Below are 26,771 nucleotides of genomic sequence, written 5' to 3' on the forward strand. Positions count from 1 at the left end.
CGGACAGTTATTGTTGCAACGTGTGTTTTGTTCATATAAACCTTTATAATTTTGTACATATCAATTTACTTTGTTTTGTGTTGTATTGCTTGTATTATCTAGATATATATACATACTCTTATATTTTAAAAAAAATATAAATGGACCTCTCATCACGGGCTATGCTTAGTGAGGCATTCATCAAAAAATATATAATATTGTAAAACATTATATTCCGGCATAAAAAAAAAAATAAAAAAAAAAAATTATTTGAAATTAAAAATATGTTTTTAACCTTTCCAGGTGTACAATACTTGATGTCTGACTTTTTCTGGGGAGTGGGTTCTTTTTACATGATTTTTTTTACGAAATCCATGTATTATGAAGATAGAAAGTATGCAGAAATAATAAAAAAATAAAACGCCTCTTTGAAATTATTTATCTTTCTAAATTATGACAAAATTACATACAAATATCCACAGATGTCATTGCTATACAAGTTACATCATACCGACTGAGTATAATTCCATGTGTCTGAGGGAGTATTCCGAAGCGGGATTCCTCTACATCTTTAACAAGGGTGTTCTTGCTTACTTTATAATTTTTGTGTTAATATATACGCTTTAAATTTTAGTTTGCAATGTTTATGTTAATTTTTATTGAATGAATTTAATTGAATTGAATTGATAGATGGATTTCGACATTCATTAACCTGTTAACTGGGCGGGACGCATAAATACGTCAAACGTAAACAATATCGGGTACGGGTAGGACATATGAATACGTCCTTGAAATATATATTTATTAATATATATATGGACGTATATTTTTCCAACAACAAAGGTATTAGTCATCCATACATGTCTCGACATGAATTTAAGACACATAATGAATCAGTTTTTGCGCCCGTTACAAGTTGCGTAATTGGACAGCAGACCGCCCGGTTAACAGGTTAATGTCAATACTCCTTTGAGAAAAATTCGCACAGACATTTATTTATATCCTTACTCCGGGAAAGGTTAAATTCTACCGTTTTATGTTTGGAACTAAGTTTCGGACATACCCCATAGTCCTGGGCGGGGTGAGCGATTTGGGCGGCGTGGTCTCTGCTTTGGGCGCAGCACCAGTCTCCGCCTTGGCCTGAGAGCCCTTGGGCGCGGGTGCGGCCCTCCTGGCCGTCCTCCGGCCGGCCCTGCCGCGGTCCAGCAGGGGCGGCGTGTGGCCCCCGTCGCTGAGGAGCAGGTCCTCCTCCTCGGGGCTCAGCCGCAGCGCGTCGTCCTCCAGCAGCTCGTCCAGGGTCGGCTCCCTCTTGTCTCCCTCCAAGAGCATGTCCTCCTCGCTCCGGGCGGCCACTCGGTTGTCTTGCTTGGGAGCCTGCTTCGCATCTCTCGGAGGCGGATCTTTTTTTAGATCCGTGTTGTAGTCCTTGCCGGCGCCGGTTCGGCTTTGGTCTCTGCGACGGTCGTCATATTTCAACGGATCTCTTCTATCGTCCTCCTGTTTGGGATAGTTCTCTCTCTTGGTTTCATCTAATTTGCCGTAAACTGATTGCTCTTTTCTTTCTTCTTGTCTGCCGTAAGCGGACTGTTCCTTTCTTTCTTCCGGTCTGCCGTAAGCCGACTGTTCTTTTCTTTCTTCCGGCCTGCCATAAGCCGACTGTTCTTTTCTATCCTCCGTTCTGCCGTAAGCCGACTGTTCCTTCCTTTCTTCTGGTCTTCCGTAAGCCGACTGTTCCCTCCTTTCTTCCGGTCTACCGTAAGCCGATTGTTCTTTTCTTTCCTCTGTTCTGCTGTAAGCCGACTGTTCCTTTCTTTCCTCCGGTCTACCGTAAGCCGATTCTTTCCTTTCCTCCGGTCTACCGTAAGCGGACTGCTCTTTCCTCTCTTCCCTATACGGCTGTTCTCTCCTTTCGTCCCTGTAGTCCTTTCGGTCGTCTGTCCTGTAGGACTGTTCCCGCCTTTCTTCCGGCTTGTAGGCCTGGTCCCTTCTATCCTCCTGTCGGTACGCTTGCTCCCTCCTATCGTAGTTGAGAGGGACTCTTCTGTCGTCCGCTCTATAGGTGTCTTCAGCCCGGTACGATTGTTCTCTCCTGTCGTCCATCTTGTAAGCGGTTTGGTCCCTCCGTTCATCGAGAGCGTACTCGGATTGATCTTGCCTCTGAGGGACTTGGTCCGGCCGGTAGCTGCGATCGTACTCCGCTCTATAGGCCTGGGGATCCTGCCTGTAGACTTGGTCTTTCCTTTCCTCCGCTTTGTACGGAGCGTCCCGTCTCTCGTCGGCTCTGTAGTCTCTTCTGTCGTCGAGCCTGTACTCTCTGGGTTGCTCCTTCCTCTCCTCTTGCCTATACGGGGTCCGGCCGTCCTCGGCTCTGTAAGAGTCCTTCCTGTACTCCTCTGGATAGGGTTGCTTGGTGTCTCTCCTGTGTGTGTCTGTTCGGGCGTCGCTGGGTGGTTGGCGGGGAGGGTCCCTGTAGGAGTCACTCCTCGGGGCATCCTTATCCGCGGCAGGTTTGGGAGAAACGGGGCCTTCGATACTGAAAAGAGTAAGATCCATTAATAAAGATAACAATTGCACTTTTATATTTTGTTTATATTTTTTTTAGTAATATTAGTATATAACCACTCACCGAGATTTTTATGTCTACCAGTTTTAAGACGTACCCATCTCTTCATTAAGACAATCACTACAACAGCATGCATTGTGAATTGCATTGTTAAGTGTGTGAATAGTGCTATGGTGGTGACGAGTTGTATTGTTTGCATGCTGTTATAGTGATTGTACTGACGAAGAGACGGGTACGTCTCCAAACCGGTAGACATAGAAATCTTGGTGAGTGGTGAGTAAAATAAAAAAATATAAAAGTAAAAATGACTAAGAACAAAATAAATGATTTAAATATTAATAATTGAGAATATAACAAATGCAGTTTGTATCGGGGAAACATATCCCTTCCGGGGCGTGAATTATATACTTTATCAACACTGGAAAAATGTATTCATTTTAGTAACTATGGGAGGGGGGGGGGTTCAAGTCCCGGACTCCTTACCTGGGCTCAGCCGTGGTATGCCTGGAGGCCGCATCTCGCCGGCGTCGCCGTTCTTTGGCCTGCAGCACCCTGGCGCGCATGTCCGCCTGCTCCCGGAGCCGGGCGCGATACTCCCGCTCTTCCGGATCCTGGCTCTGGAACAGTCTTAGTCTTAGCCGGAATGTCAGGCATAACATATCAGTGCTCTGACTTCAAAAAATAACTCCTATAATTGGAGATAATCCAGATTTGTGAACAAGTTCACAAATCTCAAAATGTAGTCGGATTTACCCACAATGAAGGTTTGATAGTCCCAAGAATTAACAACAAATATCGTTCCAAACATTATTCATTTGTTGCGGACGGAGGTAAAATGTCAAAATAAAATATGGAACAAAGGCAAAATAAAGGAAGGGTAAATTGTAAAACACTTTTTATTTTAATTTTATTTTTTCATTATTTTTTGTGTATATTAGGATAAAATAGATAAAAAAAAAATAAGATAAAATAAATAAAAACATAAAAAGAACTCTACCGACAAGACACAAGGGGTGGGTCTCTGCAAATTTTATAATTTTTTTTTAAACATATTTATAATTTTTTTTTAATTTTAAGTCGGGTTGTGGTCCCGTAGTTAGTGTCGCGGACTCTTAAGTCAGAGTTTCTCGGTTCGAACCCACATATGGGACCCCTTTAAAAGAAAATAATACCAGATTAAAACGCATATCATTATTTATGATATTGATGGATGCAGAAGAAAAAAGGTAAATGTGTCGGGTTGTGGTCCCGTGGTTAGTGTCCCGGACTCTAGAGAAACTAACTCTAACTCTGTCAAGAGTTTCTGGGATTGAACCCACTCTACCACAATTTGATACCTATTTCTAATAATGGGCCGCTTAGGCTCACAGAAATAGTATGAAATTGAAATACTTGTGTAAATAATAAAAAAAACACAAATATTTCTCTTTTTTTAAGATAAAACAAAAAAATGTAAACAGTTAAATAAATTAAAGTAAACAATTAAATAAATTAAATTAAAAGGGAGCAGAGGAAGATAAATTGCATTTCTGCTGTCTCTGGCTGTCTGGACTCACCTGGTGCGGGGAGAAGGAGCGCGGCCTCTTGTGGGGAGAGGCCGGGGAGGCGGCGTCCCGGTGGCGCGACCTCTTGCCGCCGAGCTTGGCCTGGTTGTCCAGGATGAACTGCTCCTGCGCCAGCCGGATGCGCTCCTGCTCGCTGTCCTTCACCCGGTCGCTCTTCGTCGTCTCTATGAACCTGGGAACGCGTAAACGTTGGCACATCAAAAGCTCACTAACTCAAACAGCGATCAATCAATCAATGAATCAATTTATTAAATTTATTAAATAATTACATAAAGTACATAACCAAAAAATATTTAAGGCGTATACATTAAAAACATAAATTAACACATTGTAGCGGACGTTTTTCGCGATTAGCGCAAAAATATATCGCTTTCTTAAAATTGACACAATTTCTAAACCAAATAATATTTTCGATTGATATTTTCAAAGAAATCATATATGACATTTGATCATCAAAAATAAATTATAATCATAATTTTTAATTAAGTATTCCGTATTTCACAATTTTAGAAGCATTGTAAACTCTAAAAAATAGTCTTAGCTTCCGAGGTATCATTCCCTATACAATGCTAATATATTCAAATAATAAAATATCAAACAGTAAACAAAACAGTGCGAGCGGTATGAAAAATAGTCCAATACGTGAAATGACTCAAACTAAACTGGAGATAGAGATCGCAAAAAACTCTAGATTTCTGGCGATGCCTTTACAAGCGACACACTAGCCAATCCGGACAAGGCATCTCAAATAACGTCAACAGACTGTCGCCTAGTGAATGGTGAATGTTGCACGTGTGTAAATCACTTTACACACGTGCAACATTCACCAATTCTACCCATTATTGACAACCACACTACAAAAATTCTTGGAAGTTCCATATATATGAACCAATTTCGAAACATTGTTCTTGAATTACTAGAACTTCACTAGAAACATCTATTGGTGAGATGAAAAGAAGCTTTTTATTAAGCAGAAACTCTTATATTAGTATGTGAGGTCCGAATCCTGGATTATAATCACACACATGAGAAACGCCAGAAAATATCATTTTCATTTTCATTATTTAAACTTATAATTTGACCAGATAATTTATTCACAACATTTTGAGACTTCTATATTCTTCTTCATCTTTGCAGAAACTCTTTTTTTAAATTGACAAGTCAAAACAACCAACAATAACATAAAGAAATAAGTAAAAAAAAAAACTTTCATATTTAAACCCTATTTATTTGAAGTCTATGGGCTATATTTATTACCTCTGCGTCTTGTGGAAGAAGTCATCCTTCCTGGAGACCTTGGCCCTCTCCAAACATCGCTTTTGCTCATTGATGAACTGTTCGGCGAGTCTCTCGAGCTCCGCTTCGCTCACGGAACCTCCCGAACCCCTCTGGAAGTTCACATTATCATCATTACTGATAATATCGAATGCCTTCTCTTGCACATGTTACACTCAACAATAACACAAACTTATAGTAACTTTCAACATAAGTTTATATCAAAATGGATAGATGTTGTTTAATTTCAAGTGACTGCCAAATTAATCAAGATTCCAATTTTTTGTCAACATATCAATTCTCATTATTTCTTTATACATGCATTCAATTATATATAATTATATACGTAAAAAAAATAATATGTAAAAAATAAAGTAAAAATCCCAAATAGGCACCTGTGCGTGGATTCACAATATAATGCAATATGCACTGTGGTATGAAGCTAATTGTAAAATGTTTTAAATATTGAAAGCATTAACTTTGTGGATCATATTGATATATTATTTTGAGAAATAAAAAGACTTTTTTTTTATCCACTCGCATTTTTATTAACAACCAACTAGTTTCGGCAACAACCTGTTGCCCTCTTCAGGGTTTAATTTATGTCATAAATTAAACCCTGAAGAGGGGAACAGGTTGTTGCCGAAACTATTTGGTTGTTAATAAAAATGTGAGTGGATAAAAAAAAAGTCTTTTTATTTCTCAAAATAATATATCAATATGATCCACAAAGTTAATGCTTTCAATATTCAAAACATTTTACAATTAGCTTCATACCACAGTGCTAAAAATAATATGTCTATTTTCTTATTCATCTATGTTGAGATGTAAAAAAAAAATGTTAAAAAAAACCTCTAAGTGGAGAAAATTAATATTTAGACACTCAAAATGTTTTGTATATTAAAAGTATTGTTAACTTTGTGGTATGGTAATATAACCCTCTCCTTATCATTAATCACAAAAGTAGTATTACACAAAGTTAACGATGAATGATAAGGAGAGTGTTGCTCAAAATGTTGTTTCCGTATTATTCTTCAGCTATGTTGAGATGTCAATACACAAAGCTTCCAATAAAAATTTGGTTAAAAATTGGGTCGAAAAAAAACGATTTTGACAAGTCATCACCTTTGTTGGTCAATCTTTTTATTTCTCTAATTATAACAATTTTACAACATTTTGAGTGTGTCCAAACACTTGTTCACAAAATCTGGATTATCTCCAATTACAGGAGTTATTTTCATATTATTTTTTGACATCTCATCAAAGATGAAGAAGAATATGAATGTTACACGTGTGTAAAGTGATCACTTAAACCAGCCTATGACGGTCGTAAGCCCCGTAAATGCCCAGACTTCCATATTCTTCTTCATCTTTGATGAGATGTCAAAAAATAATAACAATTTTATACCAAAAAACAGGTGGGAAATACAAAAGAGTAAAAACATAAGAAATATTAGAGAAAATATAATCATCAAAGGCAAAACAGAGGGTAGATTAGGTGTGGGCAGAAGACAGAACTCCTGGCTACGGAATATACGAGATTGGACGAGGATCAGGACCGTCGAGGCGCTGTTTAGAGCTGCCCGAGACAAGGACAATTAACTCGAGGAAAATAATTAGATGATTGTGAATTTCTTACATTGGCAGGCGCCCCGGAGTTGAACTGCGACCCCTGGCTTAGCGACGGCTGCAGAGGATCTCTCGAGAAGGGAACGCCACCGCGTACTGCTCTCTCCGCAACCAATGGGGATTGCAGAATCATTTCTAAACACAAATAAGACATATCTCACACAACTATGAATACAACGTATTCTAATCACAAATACAATGTATCGATTTTTGAATTTTTGAATTTTATTATTTCTTAAGTTAGCTTATATTACATAATATAAACTATTTTATACACTTAATTTACTGCATCTACGTATATATATTAACATTTCCTTACAGTACACAAAACATTTATTTTTAAATTCTTTCAGACTCTTTTCATTCTTCATACATTCAGGCATCTCATCATACGTTTTTAAACCCTTATACATTAAACAACTTCGATTCCCAGGGGGGGTCAAATAAATGTGATTTTCACTGTAATATTTATTCAATATTACCCTGGACTGTTAAGTAACTGAAACGGGGGGCTCGCCTTTCCTTCATGTGTTAACGATCAAGATAACACTGCATTAAAAGAACTTAATGTACCAACAATTGAAGAAATTTTTAATAAAGCCTCTATCTTACAAACTTTTAAAGAAAAAAAACAACTGAAGTGCAAATTTCACATAACCCTAGATTTTCTAATAATTTAATGTTGCACAGATGTAGAACAGCAGCGTCAAACCATTATACGTACGTAGGTAACGTATTTTTTTTAATAAACTTCCGGAAAACTTAAATTTAATTTAAAAAACACATAAGACTCACCCCTGCCTAGACTCCATACCAAGGAATATTTTTCTATTTTTAATTTACTTTGTTTAAAAATAAAAAAAAATTGTAAAACGAACTCCCTCTCTAAACACAAGTATCTACTTTATTAGAGGTAGAAATATTATATTTGAAATGTGTTGTATATTTAACAACTATTTTGTATTATTTAAATATGTATTTTGTAAAAAAAAATCAAAAATTCTTCTTCTTCTTCTTCTTTATATTATAAAGAAGAAAAATTATATTATATAGTCCCCTATGCACCACTGGGGTGCGGAAAAAAGTTTTAAAAAGAATTTTAAAAAATTATATTCTCTAAATGTTTACCTGGTACATTTCCTTTGAAGTGCGGATTGATGAGAACCTTCTTCCCCTCAACTCGCGGAGGCAGTACAATACCGGGGGGTCTATTTTCACTCAGCACGATGCGAGCCCTATCGGCTTCTCTGCCGTCTTGCAACGGGAGCAGCCGGACGTTGCCGCCATGATCCCCCATGACGTCGGGCCGGCACTCCATCACCTTTCTCTCCGCGCCATTCCCGAACCTCATTTGATCCGGCCCGGGACCTCTCGGCCTGAACTCAGGGACCGAGGGATTCATCAGTGTCGGCCTGATGTTGCCAGGACCCAACGGCCTGAAGTTGTTTGGCTGGGGGACGAATTGGGCGGGCGGACCTCGCAACTCCATCGGCGGACCCCTGAACACGGGAGGTGCCTGGGGGTTTCTGGGACCTCTGAATTCGACAGGGGGTCCTCGAAACTCTGGCGGCGGTCCCTGGGGCCCCCTGAACTCCGGCGGACCCCTCGACTCGTCTTGCCCTCTGAATTCCGGCGGTCCGCTGAATTCGGGCGGTCCCCTCAACTCTACGGGCCCTCTGAAATCGGGAACGCCCCTCAAATCACCAGGATGACCTATAAATTCAGGCGGACCTCTGCCGTCGCCGGGAGGCCCCCTTATTTCAACCGGTGGTCCTCTCATTTCGCCTTGAGGTCCCCTGAATTCAGGTGGGACTCTCAAATCACCAGGGGGTCCTCTAAATTCGGGTGGTCCTCTCATTTCGCCCGGAGGTCCTCTGAATTCTGGCGGCCCTCTAAAATCACCGGGACCCCTAAAATCGTGAGGACCCTTAGGTTCCCCAGGGTGTCCGTGGAATCCAGGCGGTCGGCTCATCTCACCAGGCGGTCCCCTCATCTCACCGGGCGGTCCCCTCATCTCACCGGGCGGTCCCCTCATCTCACCGGGCGGTCCCCTCATCTCACCGGGCGGTCCCCTCATCTCACCGGGTGGTCCCCTGATATGACCAGGCGGTCCCCTCATTTCTCCGGGCGGTCCCCTCATCTCTACAGGCGGTCCCCTCATCTCACCAGGAGGCCCTCTCATCTCGCCGGGGGGCCCTCTCATCTCACCGGGGGGCCCTCTCATTTCACCAGGAGGTCCCAAAAATTCACCGTGAGGACCCCTCATCTCAACGGGTGGTCCTCTTATTTCGCCATGAGGTCCTCTCATCTCGCCGGGAAGCAATCTCATATCACCGGGAGGTCCTCTAATTTCACCAGGAGGTCCTCTAAATTCGCCATGAGGACCCCTCATCTCACCAGGATGTACCCTCATTTCGCCGTGAGGTCCTCTCATCTCACCGGGAGGGCCTCTCATCTCCCCGGGAGGTCCTCTAAATTCGACAGGTGGCCCCATCATTACACCCGGAGGACCTCTCATCTCACCGGGAGGTCCTCTCATTTCACCAGGAGGCCCCCTAAACTCTGCAGGGTGCCCCCTCATTTCACCGGGCCCGCCGCGGAACTCTCCAGGGGGTCCTCGAAACTCTCCCGGAGGTCCTCTGAATTCATTGGGCGGACCTCTAAACTCACCGGGAGGTCCTCTGAATTCCGGCGGTCCTCTAAATTCACCCGGCTGGCCCCTGAATTCATTCGGAGGGCCTCTAAATTCGTCGGGGTGTCCTCTAAACTCTCCCCTAAATTCCTCGGGGGGTCCTCCGAATTCCTCAGGGGGTCCTCTAAAATCACCCCTAAACTCGCCATGCGGACCACGAAAATCATTACCAGGTCCTCTAAATTCCATCATCATATGAGGTCTATCAAAAGGAGGTCCGAAATCATTCGGCCTTCGATCTCTGTCATCGGGAAAGGGTCGGAATTCCCGATTCCGATTGAAATGATCTGGCGGCCCAAAGTCCCTGTCGTTCGGATGTCCGTCGAAAAATTGCGGTGGTCGGAAATCTCTTTCCCTCCCGTCCCGCGGACCATTTCGACCCCTCTGGCGGCCCCTGAATTGTCGACGACCGCGTCCCTGGTGTTGTTGACCTTCGTTCGTTACCACCCCATCTAGAAATAAAAGGAAAAGGTTGTTTATCAGTGGACATCGTTCAGTGAAGAACCGCACTGTGAATAATGATAATAATAATAAAAGAATGATAGAGTGGAACCTCTCATAATGAGTATAATTTGTTCCAGAATCTTATTCGTTAAGCGAAAAAAAAAATTGTTTTTTCTGGCGCGGAAGTCCCGGCTCACAAGTTAATGTCGTGAAAAGGGGACTTGACCTTTCTCTGTAACTGGTTATGTGAAATATCGCTTGTTAAGGGAGCAACTTTTTCTGTACGTTATGCGTACTACTCGTTATGAGAGGTTCCACTGTAATTTTAAAAGTTCCATTTTTGCAGTTGTTACCTCAAGGGAGCTGTACAAAAAACCGAAGTATATATTTTTTGTACAGTTAAATAAATGTCCGCCTCCGTAGTGTAATGGTCAGCACGCTCGGCTACCGTTCTGGAGGTCCCGGGTTCGATTCCCAAGGGGGGTAAAAATAAATAAAAGTGATTTTTTCACTGTAATATTTATTCAATATTACCATGGACTGGTACCTGAAGCGGAGGGCTGATCACCTTTCCTTCATAAGTAAAACGATCATGATAACACTGCGTTTATAAGACACAGTGCCCTATGCACCATTGGGGTGCGGATAAGGGTTTCATTATTCATTCATTAAATAAAATGAAATTATGTTTTAATACCTAACACTATTAGTATTTGTAATAATTAAAAACTATAGTGCACTACAAGTGCACCAGTGGTGTCTGCTTGAACTAATTTTAAATTCATTATAAATACCACTATTTAGTGCTATTAACCACTCGAGTAGTAAACAAAAATTTATTTTTAAATTCTTTCAGACTCTTTTCATTATTCATACGTTCAGGCATCTCAATGGCAGTCTTATTTTATTCTTAATGTATGGTATACTTAAAGTGGAGCATGGAGTTGGCAAAAGAATGGTGAAAGTAGACTGAATTCAGTCGAAATGCGTTCTCAGACGAATGTGCGGCCGGACGTTGTATGATAGATGTTCGAATGGTGATATAAATAAAAAATGCATGGCTGAGATAAGCATTATCCATTGAATTATAAAAGGTGTGTTGAGATGAATGGACATATGAATGGAATAAGTGAAGAAAGGATAGTTAAACAAACTTGCTGGTAACAGAAGCAGAGGAAGACCAAGGAAAACTTGACATGATCAAGTATTTCAAATACTTGAAAATGTACAGGTCAGGAGTCGAAAAAATCGGTGTGTATGTATAATTCAATTCAATTAAATTTATTCAGTAATTAATATATACATTACAAACTAAAAATTAAAAAGTAAGCAAGAAGACTCTTGTTAAATGTGTGGAAGAATCCCGCTTCGAAAGACCCTTCGGACACATGGAACAGATCAATATCTAATGTGATATTGTTCAACATAGCGGTAGCTCTTACTACAGGCATACCCATCCGCAGGTTGGTCCTGTATATAGGAATATGAAACAATCTATGCCGACGCTGTCTTAGGTAACTATCGGGAACATACAGACTTCGGATAATTTCAGGATTATCGATCATACCGCGCAACAATCGAAAAAAATGCATAAAGACGTGGAAGAGGCGAAGATTGTGTGCTAAGATCGATTGGTGTGGCGTTCCATTCACTCTGCAAGATGGATAATAAGTTGGTTATTTTTCAATAGATATTCGTCTCACCGAGTGTGTCGGGAATGTTTGGCTGCGGCGAGTGCGTGGCCGCTCTCTCCGTGGGAAACCTCTCCCGCTGCCCGGCGCGGTATCGGCCCCCCTCCTTGGGGGGGTCCGCCAGGGGGGGCTCCCCGCCGGCCGGGGGAGCCTGCTGATGGGCCCCCTCGGGCGCTGCGCGACCTGCAGGCTGGGCCGCCTCCACCGCCATCTGGGGAAGAAACACAATTATAAGTCGTTGCTGGAAATCTAAAAATTCCATTTTTAATTTGTTGCCGTTAAGAAGGAAAACAAAAATATGAACCAAAAGCAAAATAAAGGAATGGGTAAATGATCAATAATTGATATTATAAAATTTTTAATGTGAATTGAAAGTGTCGGGTTGTGGTCCCGTGGTTAGTGTCGCGGACTCTTAAGTCAGAGTTTCTCGGTTCGAACCCACTCTACCACAATTTGATAACTATTTGTAATAATGAGCCGCTTATGCTCACAGAAATAGCATGAAATTGAAATATTTGTGTAAATAATAAAAACACATATATTTCTCTTTTTTAATATACATATTTTTTTTTTATTTTTCTTTCTTTTCTTATGTGTATAAATGTTACCACATTTCCGGCAGATATTTTTTACCCCTGCAGACCACTGGCAACAGGATTTGATAATTATATACATATGTCCATCTCCGTAGTGTAATGGTCAGTCTGCTCGGCTACCGTTCTGGAGGTCCCGGGTTCGATTCCCAGGGGGGGGTAAAATAAATATAAGTGATTTTTTCGGTTAGAGGTATGCCACCGAAACCGTGACGAGCATTTGGCCGATATTTTGTTTCACACATTATTGTCATAGATCTTTCTAACTAAACCATCACGCCGCTTCACCGCAGGGGTATGCAGAGAGAATAGAATTCCACACCACTCTGTCTTTGCAAACATTATTTGCCTCTTCGCACGTTCCTGCATCTCCTCATACATACTAGGTCATAGATCTTTCTATTATAATAAAAAAAAAGATAATTCTCTGAAAACGTTTTGTTTTATTTACATTTAACATCATGCGTTATAGTTGGACCACCCTATATTTGCATTTGTGAAAACATTAACTCCAATGTAACTGCATGAGAATCATAAAAATTTCATAGGCTGATAACGGACAAAATGTTAGTTATCAAAATCCATTTCTCGCTGAGTTCAACCTATCTCCTGACCCCGTGTAATCAGTGTCCTTATCAAATGGATGGCTATAAAAACACAGTACTCATTTCAACTGCAGGGCAGTAATTCTGAAGAAATTACAGTGACACCACACAACTGATTAAGTTCAATAGCAATTGAGTGTTGTATTACTTTATAGCTTTAGTATAATAAAGAAAGGAATGTAAGGCTGAACAAGGAATAATTGAAAAGATTAGGAAGAGTTCTTTACGATGGTATGGACATGTGAAGCGAATGGACAAGGAGAGAATGACAAAGAAAGTATATGTGGCGAATGTGAACGGGAAAACAGAACGAGGACGGCCAAAAAAGACTCGGCACGATCAGATCAATCAGAACCTAAAATCTGGTGGTGTCAAAAGTCTGCGTAATCGGAGGGCATGTGTGACTAGATGTATGGATGTGAAGGAGGCGAGGAGTGTATGTCAGGATAGAAGAGTGTGGCGTTCCATCCTTTCTGCCTACCCCTGCGGGAAACGGCGTGATGGTAGTACTAGTAGTAATAGTGATAAAATATTGAATAAAATAATTCTGAGGCCGTATCCATAATATTTTATATTGATATTCTCATTATTAGAGTTGAATTGTAGTAAATACATAATCCACATTTTGAGTGTGTCCAAATACTTGTTCACAAATCTGAGTTTCTCGACTTAACTAGGAGTTAGGAGTTATTTGACATCTCAACATAGTTGTACAATGCACAACTTCCAAAATTTTAGTGTGGTTGTCTATTATGGGTAGAATGGTGAATGTTACGCATATGTAAAGTGACTACTTAACCAGCCTATGACTTGTCACAAGCCCTGTAAATACTCAGACTTCTATATTCTTCTTCATCTATGTTGAGATGTCGAAAATGTCTATGAACACACTTCAGACGGGAGATATTTCTACCCGTTCGGGCGATTGATGCTTGAGGACGGGAAGGGTATTTTTACCTTCTGCGCCGGCCTCATTTCAAAGGCAGAAAAGAAGGAATTATCCAAAAAAAATTATATGAATTTTATATAACAATCCCTTTATTAAGGTCTTAACTATATGTACATAATAATTTTTTGTCGCCAGTGGTCCGCAGGCGCAAAAAATACCCATCTAAAATGTGTTAATACGATTGCCGCGTTTCAAATCAGGTGTCACATTTCCACCACGCATTATTACACCCTCTATTGATAATTTTATGAACGTTTATTTTCTTATGAATCAATAATTTTATACTACAGGAATAACAAAACAAAAACAAACTCACATCTCTGGGTGGTTCCAAACGAGCCGGCTCATGAACCGCACTATTTCTTCTTTGCACGGGCTCACGAACATGGTGAATCTCTCCCTTAGGGATGTCTTCGCTAAACGCTGGTCCGTTCGGCACTATCGGCTTGTCAACAAACGGCAATCCGTTCTCTTGGGGAATGTGTTTAAAATTTTCATGATGGATATGATCGTCATCAGCTAATAAAATGTCTTCCTCCTCAATCCCCAAGTTGTATATTTCGTCCACAGCCCCTGAGTAATCTTCCGTCAAGAAGTCCTCACTAAAAATCAAAGAATAATCAGTTATTGAAATATTATCAAGCGGTTGTCAGATAATGCTACTATATTTTTAGGCGCAAAGAAGAGCTGTCGCCCAAAAATAAGCATCAAATTTTACGGATATTTATTTGTTGGTATCAAAACTTTCATTTCACGAAATATGGGACATTTTAAATAGAAAATAAATCATAAAATTAAATTTTATACAAAAATAAAACATGCACTCACTTGTCGGACATCTTGAATTACATTTTACAGTGTTGCTAGCAATGAAAACCTAAATAACCAATAAAAGGCTGTAATTACCAAACCAGATTTTTGTTATTAGGTACCTATTTGGAAATAATCGAGAGATAAAGGAACCCGGGGCGAAACGGGGTACCCAATCTTTGATGTGAAATTTGACAATGAATTTGAAAAAAGTACTTGGATTTCGTTTATATTCTCATTATTTAGTTATTTTTGGATAATATTATGTAAAAAATATTTTAAAAACTATAACACGCAACATTAAACAAAAACGAAAGTATTAATTATTATACGGGTATTAATTATTATATGGGTGTCCCATTCTGCCCCATACCTGGGGCAGAATGGGATACCCGTATAATAAGTTGACATAAAATTAATTATTTATGAGGTGCAGAATCATCATTATCACTGTTTAAGTTAAAACCGCAGCAATTTACTAATCAAGAACAAGAACAAGCTTTCACTCGACTTGTGATATAGTTTATTGCAATAAAAACAACTGGCATCTTCATTTTGCGAACTACTGTCATCGTAATTTTTACTCTTTTTAGTTTTTGATGTTGTTTTCTTTTAATTTTATTGGTTTTTATTGATTGATTTTTTCATTCAATCTTGTTTTTTTTTGCCCTGTCTAATTTTTCTCCTGCTTCTTGTAATTCAGCCTTTTAAGGAGATGTCGTCAAAATTGCTGCTTTCCCTCTTTTTCTTGCGGATATTTTCTGTGCTATTTTACTTTAGGTCAAGGTATTAAATCTTTAGGTGAAGCACATTCGAAAAAAGTTTTAGGTTGTCAAGAACCTATGAGGGTGTCAAACATCCATGAACAACCGGGCGTTCAACATCAATGTCCATATTTGTAAACTTTGAACAGTCTGGAAAACTGTAAAATCTTGGGGATTTAGGATGGGTTACAAATTCTGGTCGTCGTGTTTTTCAAGAGCTTTGCTTGAAACAAGTTTCAGTTGACATAATGAGTGTAGTGTCTTACTCGATATAAGTAGTCAGTGAGGGCAGAAAATCATTCAAAATTTGTCAGATGCCCTTTTATAACCGATTTGCTCAGTAATAACAGTTTCCACAGCTTGTTCCATATTTTATGACAAGCGTTTTTATTTATCAGATTTTCTGACCTAATGCCGCATCATATCTTTAAACAATACAAATAATAAATTGTAATAAAGTCTCATATTATATCTTGATCAAAAAATAAATAAAAATTCTGAAGCACAATGGGATATCCCATTCCGCCCCACCTTGTTCTGCCCCAATATGAAGATTTGCATTTAATGTCAAATAAAACAATTTTAGAAAACGATATTTCACGTTATATGTATTATATTCCATGTAAACCCGTTCCGCCCCAGTACCCCGTTCCGCCCTGGGTCCCTCTAATTCTGATTCTGGTGAATAATCTTTGCTATTTTATTCTCTATTAACCTAACCTAAAAGTTTGACGTTTCCGTGACATGTCGTGAATTTGTTTTGATCTGCTTTGACGGATTTCTGTCCGTATTTCGTAATATATATTCTTCATAGTTGTCTTCACAATGTCTAGGGAAAAGAGCGTTTGGTATGCAGAAGAAATACTATTGGACGCAAAACTGATAAATCTCCAACTTGAAACGGGAGAATGGAACGCTGTCGAAGAAATGTTACGAGCGGAATCCTTACTGTCAAGAGATTCGGAAACCGGGCGGCTCCGTCCGTAAGTTTTCCACGATTGTAATGACTCATTGCCTTATTCAATATCCCTACGATGTATACGTATTTTTTATAATTATATGTACAAATTTTAACACAACATATTGTAAAAATAAATTCTTTGAAATATAAAAATATACCGCTTTTTGAGTTTATTAATGCAAACACGACTAGTTTCGAGAACTGTAAATGTTCTCATTATCAGGTGAAAATACTATGATAATATAAATTCACATGTTGATAAGAACACCTTTAGTTCTGGGAACAACTGGTGTTTACATCAACAAACTCAAAAAAGTGGTTTATACATCGTCACTCCTTTCAAGAATGTCATAAATAAAAAAACTTGATTTTTCAGGAGAACGCTTTTAAATTTTAAAAGTATAATACAATGTAATAAAAATAAATATCAAGCCACTCATTGAACTTTTTACTGTGCAACAGATCTTTTTAGGTAAAACCTTTTTCGTATACGGTGTTTGAAAATGATGTGGAATGCATCGAAACACGTGTCACAGTAGATTTTAAGAAATAGTGGTATTTACTAAGTAAAACATTAATTAAAAAAGGTATTTCTACCTGATTGGTCTTTAAGGACATAAAGGGTATTTTCACCTTCTGCGCCAGCCTCATTTCAAAGACAGAAAATAAGGGATTATACAATGTTTTTACATGAATATTATGTACCAATCTCTTTGTGTACGTCTAAACTATATGTACACAATTATAAAATCCCATCGCCAGCGGTCAGTAGGCGTAAAAAAACCCGTCTAAAATGTGATATACAAATATTTTCACAGTTCATAGTTTACAGTTGAAGTTCCTGGAACAAGTCGTGTTTAAATTAATAAACTCCAAAAAGTAGTCTTGTACAAGTATTTTCTGTTTCATCATTTTGAGTGTGTCCAAATACTTGTTCACAAATCTGGATTATCTCCAATTATAGGAGTTATTTTTCATATTATATTTTGACATCTCATCAAAGATGAAGAAGAATATGGAAGTCTGGGCATTTACGGGCCTGACGACCGTCATAGGCTGATTTAAGTGATCACTTTACACACATATAACATTCACCAATTCTACCCATTATTGACAACCACACTACTCAAATTCTTGGAAGTTCTATAAATATGAACCAGTTTAGAAACCTTGTTCTTGAATCACTAGAACTTCACTAGAGACATCTATTGGTGAGATGAAATGAAGCTTTTTATTGAGCAGAAACTCTTTTTCTATTTTCTTTTTCATTTAAATCATCATCTTATTCTATGAAGTTAATACCAAATCAAAAAATTAATATTAACGCATCTTATTTTTTAACAGGAAAAAAGTATCTGAATATACTCTCCGGCTGATAGCAGACATTTTACACTTGATGAAATTGGATATAGAACAAGGGTCCTACAATTTGTCCACATTAGCCGTAGCTGAACAATGTCTCCGCTTGCTTCGGACATGTGCAGCATCCGGGATGAAGATCCAAACATACATCTCCAAAGATCTCAGCATCCTTGACGATATGCTCACCATATTCACCGAATATCAACACCCGAGTGAGGAAGTAATTAATGAAGTTCTCTCGGATAAATTTGAGATGTGTATGGTCGCTCTTACACAGACACTCGGCAATCTGGTAGTCAATAACCCGTTCAACCAAACGATTATCTGGGAGAAGTTTGGCCCTAACATTTTAAACGCTCTCCTAGGGCATAATGAAAAGGTGGCTTCCTGCGCCGCTATGATCGTTTATAACATCCTTCTCGGACAGCCTAACGTGTTGCCGGACGATATACTGCTGTTGAATGCGCTGGCGTATATGTACGCGGAAGGAAACTCGGAATTCCCACACTTGATAATCGAATATTTAATCGGAGTTGAGAACACTTACATAGAAAAGATGTACAATCGCCTGGAGCCCGATACCAGGTTATTAATTTTGAATCTCGCCTACAATATTCTGATGTCCATCGAGACGCAGGATATTAATGTGTCTGTTAACTTTATCAAGTTCATCTCTCACGAGTTCAAAATGAAATCGGATTGTATTCTGAAGACGGTTGATAAGTATGTGAATTCTATCGAACCTCAGGAAGTGGTGTTTCTTTTGGACATTATAGCAACAGCTTCAAGTATGGAGGCTTATATGGATTGCTTGCAAAGCGATGTTTCACTGTTTATAAATTGTGCATGTAAGTATTTTTTGAAATACACATTAATTTTATTAACCCTTTCCGGTCCCCCAAAATTAAAAAAAAAAATCTAGGTATACAGTTACATTCCAATTGGAAAAAATCTTTTGTCTTCTGCTACACATACTGTTGTAATAGATACAAGTGACAAAAATGTAAGCTTGGAATTTAAATAAATAATACTTATGATGAAAAAAATGTCAAATAACATCTGAAATGGGACCTAAGAGCAAAAAATCGATGTTGAATGAGATTCGACATTGTACCAGTAATGGTTAAGTCAGTTGTTTCTTTTATAAATTATTATTTCAAACATTGTTGACATTTATTGACGGAGCTCTGTTTGATGAGATTGATAGTCCAATTCTTTATTTGTCAATTGTGTTTTTTTATTTAATGAAATTCTTAGTTATACCCGGGGCTTTTTTTTTCATGTAACGCGGTGGAATGGCGTTCTGGCACCTTTTTTCACGGATAGTGTTTATTTTTATAATTTTCAAAATATGAATTAATGTTTGCGCTTACATAATTACAATCTGTATTTATATAATTTGTCAAAATGACAAAAATATGGTATTATAATGAGCTATTTTTTTTTAGTAAAAAGCTTAACGTGAAGTGAGTTCCTAGACCTTTTTTGTTTAAAAAAAAGCCCCAGTTATACCTTTTAACAATGCTTCTGTAACTGTAAGTTGGTTAGTACAGTTTTTGAGTGGTATTACACAAAGTGAATGATGAATTACAAGGAGAGTGTCATGTAAATATGGATTTTTCTCACAGCAAATTGCAGCTTTGGTTTGATATTAATATTATGTGTTAAATATGGTTTCAACAGTCATATTTTTTTAGTTCTATTGCGCAGCATTCACGAGTTGGGAAAATATGAAAATAATTTCTTCACCTCTATCAACAAGCTCTACCAAACTGCGGGAAAAACAATGCCGGGAAATAAGGACGAAGTGAAGAAACCTGAAGACGTAGCGGAAACTCCCGAAAAAGGACAGTCTATGGAAGAACCGGGTAATGTTTGTTACACTTTGCTGACACAATTTGTTTTACTGTTCTTCATTTCATATATTTATTAATTTTTTACTCTTATTTTCCACCTGTTTTCTTGGTATAAAATTGCTACAATTAGATTCATACCAGAGTACAGTAAACCGCCCTATGATGCTGAGATAGGTACCGCATTTATCAATTCAAAAGTTGTAAAGGGTTAATGTTTTTAAATTGTATTTTAATTTTAAATGACTCATTTCAGTCTTTTCCGCTGGTTAAAATAAGATTTTAAAAATTAACCACTGTTAACATTCCCTCTGATAATGCGGTGCCTATCTCAACATTATAGGGGGTTTTGATTTCACTTGGTAAATACCACTATTTCCTAAAATCTATTGTGGCACGTGTTTCAATATATTTTGCATCATTTTCAAAATACCACACTGTGTGAAAATGACATGAAACTCATTGAAACACGTGTCACAATACATTGTAAGAAATAGTGGTAATTATGAAGTGAAATTAAATTAAATGATAATAATTGTAAATTAATAAATAAATGTATGAATGCTTTGTTAAATTAAAAATGACACTATGTTAAATGTGTATTGTGTTTCGCAGGAACAGTTAAGAAATGTGATTCCACAGACATGCTTCAAGGGACAGAAACAGTTTCAGAGTGCACAGAATCAGAGTGCAGTGAACAGTATTTCGAATGCACAGATCAGCCGCCTGGTGATATAAACATTTCTGAAACTATCCAATCTCAAAAGACATTCATCGACAACAAACAGATCCAATCCACACCTCCAACCATATTGCCCGAAGCCGTAACGAGTTTGAACTTTGCTAGGCAAGGAAGCATCGATAGAAAGATTTCCGAAGTGTGTAAGCTTGATGAAAACTTAATCAAAGTCGCTTTTGCCAAAAATATCAAACCGGACGTAGGAGAAATGAATACAGCCACGGTCCAGTTCCCGAGTACTGAAATCTTAACGCAAACGGATTCAACCTCAAATAGAAAAGTCAGCTTGGATCATAAGATTGATATTTTGGAAGAAATGGAGCCTCCGTTGATTACAGACTCACCCGAAGAAAACAATTCCACCAAACCGCAGACGAGTACCCCTAACTTGAGTAGAGAAAGTAGCATCGAAACGTCCCAATTGGAAAGAAAAGATAGTGTCGGAGGGAAAGAGCTACCTTCTGTTTTGACGAAATCTCCCAGCAATCCTGCAACTCCGTTCAACATGAGTCGACAGCAAAGTGTAGAGCCCGGTATAGAGGCTTCCGAAACAGTCATCAGGGAAATGACCGAGTCGAACAACGCGGAAGCGATCGACCCAAGTCCCAACCGGCAGGGTGTTAGTTCGGACCTGAAGGAACCTTCATTCAACCCGAATAACATCGAGATAGAAGTTCCTCCCAACGCTGCTGCCGCGCATCCGAAGGTCGCATCCGACCCGATCCCGGTCAAAAAGAGTCAAAATCTCTCGACAGAATTCGATCTGAGCGAACAGCTCCAAAAGATCTTAGGAATTTCAACTGACAAATCCAACCTGAGATCTGACAGCCTCGATATGTCGAAAGACACGCACAGCGTGCAAGCGACCCAATCAAAGACGGAAGTCCCTCAGCCCCTATCGCAATCGGTCAATATACCCCTTGCTCCGGGCCAGTCATCCGATCAGGTAGTCCATATGCCAAAGGTCCATGTGAAAGTACCAAACGTCAAGATCGAATCTCCGGAAAGTAACATGAAGCCCAAATTGGGGAACTTTGAAAATACGGGACCCAAGATGCTGACCTCCGTCATGGAAACAGTGGAGCAGCACGTGGCTTTCGGATTTAAGGGTACGGTCATCCGAACGCTCGGGAATCTTTGTTGGAAAAATCAAATCAACAAGAGACAGGTTTGGCTTATTTCATATTCCGTTTAAAAAACTTTTTTTCTTAAAAATTATATATTTTTAACGCGGAGAATTTTAGGCGTGCGGTGGTTTGACTTTGTGAGGAATGAAGAGATAAGGTGTAGGACGCAGCAAATCCTGGTCACAACTGTCGTCAAGAAAAGGCGATTCAGTTGGCTTGGCCATGTACTCCGCATGCCTCCTGAGAGCCTTAATCAAGCTTGCCTCTTTTACAAGGCATCAGGTTCGCGCCACCCAGGACGACCACTGCTGACAATTCGTCGGCAGTTCTCGTCAGAACTTCGGGACGCGGATCTGACTTGGGAGGATGCAAGGGAGCTGGAAGCTTATAGAAAAGCCTGGAGACAGTTTGTGGACTCCATATCCTCCACCTAGGGCGGATATGGTTTAATAATATTTAACACATTAACTACCATTTGCCGACTAATCGGCTTTTCACGGCCAGACGTAAACGACCAAACACCTAGTAGTTTTTCTACCCTAAGTACTGGAAATATTTCTCACAATTACGCAAATCACTATATCGATTCAAAATTTGAACTATTCGTTTAAAAATGATAATTACTACGAACTAAAAATTAAATAAAATAAATAAACAGTATTATTTGTGAAAATGCTACATTCTGAAGAGAATATTTTTCATAAATACTAGTTTCTAGAATGAATCACAATCAAACCATAAATATTATTTTACAACCTCGAGTGAGAGCTCTCTTACGTCGCGAGTATTCATTGAAAAAATCATAATATTCAAATGATTGGTACAGAAATTATGAATGTTTTTGTTCAAATGTGCAATTTTTGTTAATAGTACTATTTTCCATGGTATTTGAGGAAAGTCTTTAAGAAATTGTAAGTAAATAAAGTGTTAATATCCTATTGTTTATTTGTTATAACAGATTCGGGAATTGGAAGTGATCCCAATACTGCTAGACTGCTGTAACATTGATGCAAGAAATCCATGTATCCTTTTTATCAACTTACCTGCATAGAAACAAGCTTACTCTTCTATAGGATTATAAATTGTTTCCAACATTTTGAGTGTGTTCAAATACTTGTTCACACATCTGGTTTATCTTCAATTGTAGGAGTTATTTTTCATATTATTTTTTGACATCTCATCAAAGATGAAGAAGAATATGGAAGTCTGGGCATTTACCGGGCTGACAACTGTCATAGGCTGGTCACTTTACACATGTGTAACATTCACCAATTCTACCCATTATTGACAACCACACTACTCAAATTCTTGGAAGTTCTGTATAAATGAACCAATTTAGAAACCTTGTTCTTGAATGACTAGAACTTCACTAGAGACATCTATTGGTGAGATGTAGTGTGGTTGTCAATAATGGGTAGAATTGGTGAATGCTGCACTTGTGTAAAGTAATCACTTAAACCAGCCTATGACGGTCGACAGCGCCGTAAATGCTCAGACTTCCATATTCTTCTTCATCTTTGATGAGATGTCAAAAAATAATATAAACTTTTTCATTTATTGATTTGCCAGTCACTTTGTCGTAAAATCTATGCATTTTTATTTCAATTATTATACAAATGTGTCCGCTATGTGCCACTCACAGACTAATATTATTTGGACAGACTATTATTATCACAGACTATTATTTAGTGGTACCCAGGATTCTAAACTCAATTTCTTAAAACTCACTCATATTATGAATTATTTCTCGATTTGTAATAGAGACTATTCTAATGCTGCAATTATTTTCTTATTCCCTTAACTTTTCCAAACAGTAATCATGCAATGGGTCATATTGGCTGTTAGAAATCTGTGCGAAAACTGCCCAGAAAATCAGGTAAAGTTTCCATTGTTTCCTTGTTTACAATACTGATGGCAAGCGGAGGCAGCCAAACTACAATTAACAATGCCATGTCAATAATCCGAACATAAATTGTGTAGTGGGTGTTTCAAGAAAAATGAGAGAGAAAAGGGGGAACTCGGGTTTTTAAAAATGCTTTTTGTTTTACATTTTTATTTGGGTACTGATTGAATAATTTTAAATTTTAACATATTTATTTTAACTAACTAACTAACTAACCATCACGCCGCTTCACCGCAGGGGTAGGAAGAGAGAATCGAACGCCACACCACTCTGTCTTTGCAAACATTCTTTGCCTCTTCTACATTCATGCATCTCCTCATACATACCCGACGATTATTACGACTCCTGACCCGGCCGCTTTCAAGTATTTGACATACCTGATTGTGCCAAGTTTTCCTCGGTCATCCTCTGCTTCTTTTTCCAACTACTTTCGCCCCATAAATTTGTTTAACCGTTCTTTCTTCACTCATACGCTCCACATGTCCAAACCATCTCAACACACCTTTCTTAATTTTATCGATAATGCTTATCTCAGCCTTACATTCTTTCCTTATTTCATCATTCGAACATCTATCAAACATATTTATTTTAGCTTGAAATAATCAGATATTGTTTTAAACCTAACTGCTAACGAACCTAAAAGCCTGTTCGAGGGCTAAATTCACGCATTCATTTCAAAATCGTCAATTCCTCAGTATTCTAGACGACTCCTTAAGGTCAGTTGATGGCTATGCTGAAAGCTTTCATGGATTTAGAAAGTGATTTTTTTTGGTTCGCTGTTTATGTAAATGCCCAGATTTCTATATTCCAATCTCTGGTTCAAAAAACTCCAAAAAACTGGTTCAATGAGATATCAACAAAAATGTATTGTCAACATTTTGAGTGTGTCCAAATATTTGTTATATTGTGTTATTTTCTGGCGTTTCTCATGTGTATGATTATAATCCAGGATTCGGACCTCACATACTAATATAAGAGTTTCTGCTTAGTAAAAGCTTCTTTACATCTCACCAATAGATGTCTCTAGTGAAGTTCTAGTGATTCAAGAACAAGGTTTCTAAATTGGTTCATATATACAGAACTTCCAAGAATTTGAGTAGTGTGGTTGTCAATAATGGGTAGAATTGGTGAATGTTACACGTGTGTAAAGTGACCAGCCTATGACGGTCGTCAGCCCCGTAAATGCCCAGACTTCTATATTCTTTTCCATCTTTGATGAGATGTCAAAAAATAATATGAAAATGTATTGATATGTACAATGATTAAGGAAACACTTGTTTTTAAACCGCTTGAGTTTATTAATGACTACTAGTTATTATTCAGACCTGACGATGGAAGTTAAGCTTCCGAAACTAGTAGTCATTAATAAACTCAAGGGGTATAAAAACAAGTGTTTCCTTAATCATTGTAACATGTCTTACCACAAAGTAAATGCGGAAACAATAAATAAAGTAATAATTTGTATATTTTTTTTCTTTTCCAGCAATTAATAGCGTCTTTGACTCTTCAGGATCCGGTTGATAACGAGCTGCTTACTGAAATGGGACTCACGCTGCACACAGACTCAGAGAAAAATACAATTAAACTAGTGCCACTTCTCAAGAAATAAATATTATTAATTTCACCAGCCGATTTGATTAATTATTGCCAGATTCTGTTCTAATTGTTTGTATATTGTGTACACTGAACTCCCTTTTAATACTGTATTTTTTTACACCATTTTGAAATCATACGCTCCAAAAAAAGTCATACAAGGAACTCACAAAAAAAAACAGTCAAGCAATCAATAACCATATATTTATTTTTTTTAAAAATTAACATTTGTATATTGCCACTTAATGAGGTTTATTTCATTACACACTGTTTGAAAATTATATGTTTTACTATTCACTTGTAGATAAAAACATCTGTAGTTTTCGAAACAAGTCATGTGTAATGAAATAATACTCATTAAGTGTTTTTGGTCCGCTTCCGTAGTGTAATGGTCAGCACGCTTGGCTACCGTTATGGAGGTCCCGGGTTCGATTCCCAGGGAGGTCAAATAAATATTAGTGATTTTTTCATTGTAATATTTATTCAATATTACCCTGGACTGGTACCTGAAGCAGAGGGCTGATCACCTTTCCTTCATGTGTAAACGATCAAGATAACACTGCGTTTATATGACGCAGTGCCCTGTGCACCGTTGGGGTGCGGATAAGGGTTTTATCATTATTAAGTGTTTTTATTTTTAATAATCAACATGTCATTCCACAAAGTTATTGTCGAAACAATAAATAATATAACCGAATTTTTGTTTCAATCCAATAATTTCTTTGATTGATTCAGCAGTCACTTTGTGATAATATCTATACATTTTAAATTGATGTTTTACTTGGTAAATACCACTTTTTCTTAAAATCTATTGTAACACGTGTTTTGTTGCATTGCACATCATTTTATACAGTGTTTGAAAATTATGCGGAATGCATCGAAACACTCATCACAATTGATTTTAAGAAATAGTGGTATGACCACGTATAACTTAAATTAAAAATAATTGCAATAAGCCAAAAAATTTGGACAGAACATTACACAGGCTCTGGATATCTCAAATGCAGAAAGCGATGTTGTATTGTCCAAATGTGCGAAAATGGGTACATCTCTGGTCTTGTAAGTGATAGTGGATAATTTTTGTTACCTTTTCAAAGTATTTTGTAAATAAAATAGTGTCCTGAATTGATTTTCATGCAAGGAAACCTATCCACCGTATTTTAATTTAATTTTAGTATACTTTTTTTACACAATATCTACCATATAAATGGGAAGTTCAGTGTATTAATTTTTGTTAACAAATTTTGGTAAGTGGTCTTAATCAAACGATCTAAGGATCTGTGCCGTGTAGGGTTGTATATGTCGCTCACTCCTTTCAAGAATGTCATAAATAAAAAAAACATGATTTTTCAGGAGAACGTTTTTAAAGTTTAAAAATATAACACAATATATTAAAAATTAATATCAAGCCACTTATTGAACTTTTTACTGTGCAACAGGCCTTTTTAGGTAAAACCTGAATGTTTTTTCTCCTTTTGAAAAATATTAAAAATAATAATTAAACAATACCTTTTCTTTCAAAATACAAAAACAACATTTTCTGCCCTGTAGCAGGTAAATATTAAGTTAAAAATATGCCTCTTTTTCTGGGATATAGTACATTTTCTGGGATTTTCCGAAAACATGCACAACTGAAAATTGACAATTTTTGATGTATGATGTTCTTGAAAGGAG

General features: G+C 38.0%; 2 protein-coding genes across 3 annotated transcripts in view; one reads left to right on the forward strand and one right to left on the reverse strand.

Annotated features, from left to right (window-relative positions):
• Positions 1 to 14,853, reverse strand: part of LOC148302085 (uncharacterized) — a 31,892-nt gene extending 17,039 nt beyond the window's left edge. For both annotated transcript variants that reach the window (XM_088272183.1, XM_088272182.1), the window contains exons 1-9: positions 14,814 to 14,853; positions 14,302 to 14,587; positions 11,851 to 12,049; positions 8,140 to 10,155; positions 7,022 to 7,146; positions 5,365 to 5,495; positions 4,099 to 4,279; positions 3,026 to 3,159; positions 1,043 to 2,512 (exon numbers count right to left, since the gene is read on the reverse strand). In XM_088272183.1, coding sequence (XP_088128309.1) covers positions 1,043 to 2,512; positions 3,026 to 3,159; positions 4,099 to 4,279; positions 5,365 to 5,495; positions 7,022 to 7,146; positions 8,140 to 10,155; positions 11,851 to 12,049; positions 14,302 to 14,587; positions 14,814 to 14,824 — 4,553 coding nt within the window. In that variant the 5' untranslated portion in view covers positions 14,825 to 14,853. The remainder of the gene's footprint in view (positions 1 to 1,042; positions 2,513 to 3,025; positions 3,160 to 4,098; positions 4,280 to 5,364; positions 5,496 to 7,021; positions 7,147 to 8,139; positions 10,156 to 11,850; positions 12,050 to 14,301; positions 14,588 to 14,813) is intronic.
• Positions 14,854 to 16,276: 1,423 nt separating this feature from the next.
• Positions 16,277 to 25,794, forward strand: LOC148302086 (uncharacterized). Its single transcript, XM_088272187.1, has 7 exons — positions 16,277 to 16,542; positions 17,865 to 18,730; positions 19,580 to 19,750; positions 20,351 to 21,642; positions 22,560 to 22,623; positions 23,416 to 23,477; positions 24,988 to 25,794. The coding sequence occupies exons 1-7, from the start codon at positions 16,385 to 16,387 to the stop codon at positions 25,111 to 25,113; spliced, it is 2,739 nt and encodes a 912-aa protein (XP_088128313.1). The 5' UTR covers positions 16,277 to 16,384; the 3' UTR covers positions 25,114 to 25,794.
• The last annotated feature ends 977 nt before the right edge of the window (positions 25,795 to 26,771 follow it).

This window comes from Brachycentrus maculatus, unplaced genomic scaffold, assembly GCF_059751285.1.
Source record: "Brachycentrus maculatus isolate JH-2025_06_01 unplaced genomic scaffold, ASM5975128v1 h1tg000482l, whole genome shotgun sequence".
Classification (NCBI taxonomy): domain Eukaryota; kingdom Metazoa; phylum Arthropoda; class Insecta; order Trichoptera; family Brachycentridae; genus Brachycentrus; species Brachycentrus maculatus.

Excerpts from the sequence above, each read along its gene's own strand:
- LOC148302086 (XM_088272187.1), top strand. The coding sequence starts at position 16,385 with ATGTCTAGGGAAAAGAGCGTTTGGTATGCAGAAGAAATACTATTGGAC. Across the intron at positions 16,543-17,864 it reads GAAACCGGGCGGCTCCGTCC|GAAAAAAGTATCTGAATATA; the intron begins GTAAGTTTTCCA and ends ATTTTTTAACAG. Across the intron at positions 22,624-23,415 it reads CATTGATGCAAGAAATCCAT|TAATCATGCAATGGGTCATA; the intron begins GTATCCTTTTTA and ends TTTTCCAAACAG.